The sequence below is a fragment of the Pinus tabuliformis genome, chromosome 2_2 (genome assembly GCF_031772625.1).
Source record: "Pinus tabuliformis cultivar Carrire ecotype Pingquan chromosome 2_2, CPIR1, whole genome shotgun sequence".
NCBI lineage: Eukaryota > Viridiplantae > Streptophyta > Pinopsida > Pinales > Pinaceae > Pinus > Pinus tabuliformis.
Window position 1 is genome coordinate 1,158,735,344 of NC_142300.1, and position 6,907 is coordinate 1,158,742,250.

Genomic DNA, 6,907 nt, shown 5'->3' on the forward strand with positions numbered 1-6,907 from the left:
TCATGATTCAACTCGAACTAGTCGAATCTTGTATTGCAATTGGGAGAATTTGCAAAACGACAACAACAACAAATCCGAGAAAATCACCTTTGGATAACCTTGCATATCTCTCAATCCAGACCAAATTATGGAAACCTGGTTTATCGAAAACTAATTTGGTACGTTCTGCACAAATCCCATGTCTCGGATTTTCAAGATTCATCTTCATTTGCCCGAAATGTCCAATGCAAAACTGTCGCTTTTTATCCCAACGAATTTCTGAGTTGGAATATTTGATTATGAGCTGAAGATCGAATTTTCAATCTGGAAAAGATCTTGGAGGCTAAAATAGTGAGTGATGTTATAACAAATTCATTAATAAACCATCATTGAAAAATCATGCATAATAATCATCAATTTATAAAAAATAATGGAGAACAAGTATTTTTTTTTTCCGGGGAAAAAAGCACAACTTTTTATTATGATTATAAAAAGTTTACATACAATTGTTCTTAAGCCATGCTGGGCTCATTAGTACATTCACAGCTCAACCCTCAGGGAGCTTTTCTGCTGATTGTAACCTGTAGTAGTCTTCCTCCCGGGAGGAGGATTAAAATCCATAAATCAAAATAGCAAGTGTAAACCGGAGTCTCCTTCAGAGAAAGAAAAAACAACCCCGTACAGTCAAAAAAGTATGTCCACCAGCAATAGTAATGTTCCAAAAATATTAAAAAGAGGTCTGAATACTATGATCTATTTGCCGAATGATAAAACTACTAAGGAAAAATATATACAAAATATGTAACAGTATATAGAGAAACTGTAAATGGTGCCGTCAAAAATGGAGCTGATCATATTCTGAAATTACTGTTGCTGATCATATGGAGGCTGGTCTGTTCTGTAAGACTGCCCCTGATGTATCTCTTCTATCGCCCAGCTGCCCGGATCCTGTTGTAGACCAGCCTTAGATAGCTGATCTGCTTCTTCGTTCCTTTCCCTGTAGATATGGCATAATGAGAACCTGTTAAAGAATGTCTTCAGATATAAAATCTCTTCAACAATTGTCATCAAAATTTGATTTTGACAAGCAGCTAAACCATTGATCCAATTTATAACATTAAGAGAATCCCCAAATATCTGAATAGAGTTGATGTTTTTGTGTTGTAGCCAGCATAATAGGAGACGTAAGGAAGAAAGTTCTGCAAAATTATTTGTTCCTGTACCCAACCCAACCGAGGCTTTTAGAGTATGTTCTGAATTGATATGTATGCACATGCCTGCACCAGCCCTATTGTTTTGTGAGGCTCCATCAAAGAAACCACAAGGGATATCCTCCTGTATAATGATGTTATTTTGGTTTGTTCTGGATTTTTTTTCCTCAGGAGGAGGCAGAGCAGAATAAATGGCTGTGATATTAGAGGCAATAACAGAAGTCGGTGTGTTTTGATCTTGGAACAGACTCTTATTTCTCGCAAGCCACACACCCCAGCAGAAGATAATAGGCAAGTTCCTCATATTCCCTTCCGAATAAGTTTGCCACCATTTCCTCCAAGTATCGCCCAGCGGATCATTTCCCCACTGTGCATTTACCTTGAGAAAACCAGTGACCTCCTCCCAAATCTTCCTCGAGAAAGAACAGGTGGTGAAAAGATGATTTGTAGTTTCCTCATCAGATTTGCACAGAGGACATCGCCCTGGACCAGCTAAAAACCTAGATTGTAGAATTTCCCATGTTGGAGCCTTCCTTTTTAAAATACACCAGAGAAAGAGCTTGGATTTGGCAGGGCTTTTGAGTTTCCATAAATCTTTGGACCACCATTCCGGAACTCCCCATCCTATCTTTCCCAATAGAAAAGAATATCCCTCTTTTGGAGAATACCCCCCAGATTTGCTGTGAGCCCACATTAACCTGTCAGGTTCCTCTCTTATCCTAACATTGGATCGTTTTAGTTCTTTGATGAAGCCTGTCCATTCATTCTTCCATCTAGCATTTAGCCCTAACTCTTCATCATCCTTCCAAGCCTGTCCCCAAATAGTAGACTGCCCAACTCTTTCCACCTGATTTATTGAGGTGATACCTTTGGACTCAAGATGTCGAAGAAGCCCTGGCGATAAGGCATAAGCTTCATTACACCCAACCCAAGGGTCTCTGCCAATCCTGATTTGTCTGCCATCTCCCACTTTCCATGCTAACCCTTGCTCAATCACTGAGAATGCATCCACCGTGGCCTTCCAAATTACAGAAGAGTTTTTTGCCTTCTTATTCTGACTCCGAATCCAATCTTCCAAAGGCATTGGATCTATATACTTCCTTTTAACCACCCTTGTCCACAGGTTTTCTATAGTTATAAGCCTCCAACCTGACTTTGCTGCTAACGAAGTGCTGAACTCAGGGAGTCTTTTAATCCCCCAACCTCCCCACTCTTTTGGTCTGGCCACTTTGTCCCATGCCACCCATGGTAAACCGGAGGATTCCTTAGAGCCTGCCCATAAAAATCTGCAACAAATTCTTCTGATTTTCTCCATTACACCTTTAGGAATCCAAGTTAGGGCAGCCCAGTAAACTGGGATGGCTAACAAGACTGATTTAATAAGAGTCAACCTACCTGCTCTGGACAACCATCTATAGCTCCAATGTGAAATTCTGGCTTCAATTTTTGCTATGATCCAGTTCCAGTCTTCTTTTCTGTAAGCAGCTGGTTTTAACCAAAAACCCAGGTATTTGAAGGGAACATCCAGAGATTGGCTAGGAAAAGGAAAAAGATCGGCCAAATGATTTCTTTCCCTTCTATCCACATCTGCCAAACAAACTTGTGATTTCACAGAATTTATCTGCATTCCAGTTGCTTTTAGAAAAAGATCAAAAATGCATTTTATCTCCTTTAATTCGCTGTAATTACCATTAGTAAAAATCAATATATCATCAACGAAAAGAAGATGGGTGATGTAGAGATTTATTGCTACCTCAATACCTTTTACCTTATCCTCTCTTCTGGCTTTATGTATCAGTCTACTAAGCCCTTCAGCCACAAGGAGAAACAGGAGAGGGGATAAAGGACACCCTTGTCTGAGGCCTCTCTGGCTAGTAAAAAAGGAAGAGGCAGCTCCATTGACCAAAACTGCAAAGCTGACATTTGTAATGCACCCCATGATCCAGCTGACAAATGGATAGCTGAATCCCACATGAGTTAGAAGCATTCGTAGATAGAGCCAGCTTATCCTATCATATGCTTTGGAAAGGTCAATTTTGAGAACAGCACCCTTCTTTTTCTTCATTTTGACACTATGGATTACCTCCTGAGCGACCCCTATAGCTTCATGGATTTGTCTGCCATCCAGGAACCCAAATTGTTCCATAGATATGTTCCTTGACAAGATTGGAGCTAATCTGAGGGCTATAACCTTTGAAATAATCTTGTAAATGCAGTTACACAATGAAATTGGTCTGAAATCTTCAAAACTTTCCGGCTCATCCTTCTTTGGTATGAGAGCAATAAATGTTGAATTAAATGGTCTATAGATGTCTCCTTTCAGTCTTGACTCTTCAACTACTTCAGTTATCTCGTCTCCAATTTGATCAAAAAAATGGAGAAACAATTCTATTGTCCAGCCATCAGGGCCTGGGCTTTTGTCTTTGCCCATAAGCTTCATAGCTGCTTCAATCTCCGCCTTAGTGACCGGAATTGTAAGATCTTCAGATTCGTCTTCCTCAATGAATCTGGGAAAACATTGCACAGTTTTAAAGACTTCTGCAATAGTAGCCTCTCCCTGATCAGCAAAAATGTTTTGAAAATGTCTTTTCCCTAAACCAGAAAGCTCTGGAAAGGACCTGACATCTCTTCCTTCTTCATCTTTAAGGTGCCATATAGTGTTTATTGATTTCCTTCCTTTTGCAAAATTATGAAAAAATTTAGTGTTTTCATCCCCAGACTTTAGCCAAATTGCCCTGCTCTTTATTCTCCATTCTTCTTCCCTTTCCAAAAGAATTTTGGTTTGCTGCTTCTCCAAAAGAAGGATTCTATCCTTAGATTCTTGAGATGAGTATCCGTCTGAATCCAAACCCTCCATCTGTTTCAGCTCCTCCCTTATACAGATCAGCTCCTCATTTTGTTTCAATTTCCTATCCTTTGCCCAGGAAATTGTAGCTGATTTCAATCTTTTTAAATTTTCCATGAACAAAAAGCTTTTCTCCTCGCCTGCATTGTGTTCAGGGTGAATCCAAGTTTTTTTAAACAGATTGCTGAACGTTGGATCTTGTAGCCAAGCAGGATTAAATTTGTAAGGGGCGGGGGGTTTGTGAGGAGGAGTAGATATGTCTAAGAAAATCGGGAAGTGATCCGAATTCCCTATTTCCTCAACCCACTGTCTGATCAAAGGAGCTTTGGAGGATAAAGAGTCCGACAGCAGGAATCGATCTAATCTTTTGGCAATCCTGTCTGCTCCTATCCTTCGATTCCTCCAAGTAGGCTTTAGCTTGATCGGGAGAGGGTCAATAAAGTTATTCTCTGTGATGAGATTATGGAAAAAATCTGTAAGAGGATCTTCTCTCGCCGATGGTCCCCAAGCTTCAGCTCTACCCAAAGTAAAATTTAAATCACCTCCCATAATCATCACAGGTGCTTTCAAAACAGATTTTGTCATCAATTCATCCCAGAAAAATTCCCTGCCTTGACATGGCCCATAGATATTTACTATGGTGATGGGGAAAAGGAAATCAGGGGATATTATCTCCATTCCCATAACATTCTTCATCCCCCAGTTATTGAGAACTTTAACCCTCCCTTCTTTGTACCCAATTGCAATTCCCCCCGAATGTCCAAAGACATCCATAGCACTGAAAGTCCACCCAGGCAGAAGGGAATTAAGCATAGGTTCAATCTCATAAGCCTTCCCCAGGGTTTCTTGCAGAAAAATAACATCTGCTTTTGAGTTGAAAATCCATTCTTTCAAGGCCAGTTTTTTAGGTTTGCTGGCCAAACCTCTGCAATTCCAGGATGTCAGGATCATTTGATTACTCCCTCAGGGGGATGTGCTGCTCTAAGAACCCCCGGGATGGAATATTGTTTACCATCTGCAACATCCATCTTTGCTTTAAGTTTCGCCTTGGACAGATCAGATTTCCGTCCACGTTTGTTTTTGGATTTGTTCTGTGAATGTATCATTCCCAGCCCACCTAAAGACCCCTGAGTCACTTGGTTCCCACCCAAAGATCTCAGATTGTATGGGCAAGGAGTCCGGGTCACAGGGAGAGAGAGAGGAGGCCATTTGTCTTCACAATTTATATCCAGAAGCGGTAAGGTTTCAGTTAATGTTTCCACATCCGGATTTAACATTAAATGATCCATATTATCAACATTATAATTTTCTTGCTCTTTATATGACGAAGAAGCAATATTATGATTTACATAAGGATGCTCAGGAGAGATAAAAGAGGAGATAGGAGTCCCTGAGCACTTACCCTTCTCCGATTCGTCGGATTGGTCTTGATTTGTTTCCTCGACGAACCCTTTCACAGCTTCCTGGTCTTTAGCTATTTCCTCGACGACCCCTTCCACAGCTTCCTGATCTTTGCCATTTTCCACCGCCATCTCCTTAGATTGTTCGCATTCATCCGCTGGCCCTTTCTCTGTCTCCTCTGCCTCCAGATTCATTGGGTCTTGCGGCTCCGGCAAGTCCTGCTCCATCGTCATCTGAACATCGTCTTGAACATTTACTCTGTGAGCAGTTGTCCTACGAAAATGTCTCCTTCTTCTCTTATGTGGACAATCTTTTGCCATATGCCCATACTCGTGGCACCAATGGCATCTAAAAGGCAAGTATTCGTAGTCTAAAATCTGCTCATATACATATTCATGGAATTGTAGATTAATCTTTTGTGCCAGGCCCCCGCTCGGTTTGAGCATGACTAGAATGCGCGCAATTGCCCTATTTTTCGTTGTCAAGAAAGACATATCCGCATCCATGTATGCCCCCAACCTATTACCGATGGTTTTGAATACTTCCTCAGTCCATAGGAAGGAGGGTAAACCCGGAGCACGCACCCAAACAGGAAATACATCCGTGCGCTCCTTGATAGCATCAAACAAAGGAGACCATTTTTTTAACAGAACAGGTATGTTATCAATATGCCATATACGCTGCAGGACCCAATCCGCCGATTCTCTGTCAGCAAATCTGAACTTGAACCAACCTTTTGCTAATACTAGGGCTTCGAAATGTACAGGTCTCTCTGACGTGAAACTTCTTTCACCCCATTCTTGAAGAAAATCAGATGTATATAGCTTACCTCTGACTCTGCCTACCAAAGTGCAGTCTGCAACCGCTAGAGCTTCTATCATGGACACCTCCATCCCCAGTACCAGATTGTCCGCTATCACCTGTGTTCCAATGGGTCTTTTCTGTTTCCTTGTCGCTCCTTTTTGCCTTAAGCTTTCCACCGCCGGTCTTCTTCCTTCACGATCCTCGTTATTATCTGGGGTTATCTGTGCTGAGCCCAATAGGGTTTCTGATTCCCACAAAGGCGGGATCTGTCCTGAAAGTCCCAAATCGTCATTCCCAGAGAACAAGTTATCCGCATCCAAACCATCATTACCTTCCTGCCCACCTGCTAAAGAAACGCCGAGCTCGCTTGTTTGAGTCTCAAGTTGGCCTTGGGGTTCTCTTGGAAGGGAAATCCTCGTAATCGAGGTTGAAACTCCTGGAAATCTAGGTTGCTCGAAGCCTGCTGGAAACCCTAAATGGGTTATTTCTTCGAGCCCCTTAGGGTTTGTAAACCGAGTTTTCAGTGATTTGCCCTTTGGGTCCGTGGGCAAACTGGCCGCATTCACCCCTCTCGATTCAGACCCTTTCTCTGGTTGTATAGGGCCGACCTCTGAACCATCATTCTGAACCACTCTGTCCGGCCCCTTGCCTTGGGATAAAACCTGAG

The 6,907-nt window shown here is 41.9% G+C and overlaps 1 protein-coding gene across 1 annotated transcript; it reads right to left on the bottom strand.

The window, feature by feature from the left end:
- Nucleotides 1-843: 843 nt before the first annotated feature.
- On the bottom strand, nt 844-4,986 carry LOC149197537 (uncharacterized). The gene is made up of 3 exons (XM_089408716.1): nt 3,382-4,986; nt 2,586-2,811; nt 844-2,348 (listed from the first exon to the last, which is right to left on the bottom strand). The coding sequence occupies exons 1-3, from the start codon at nt 4,984-4,986 to the stop codon at nt 844-846; spliced, it is 3,336 nt and encodes a 1,111-aa protein (XP_089264842.1).
- Nucleotides 4,987-6,907: the final 1,921 nt, after the last annotated feature.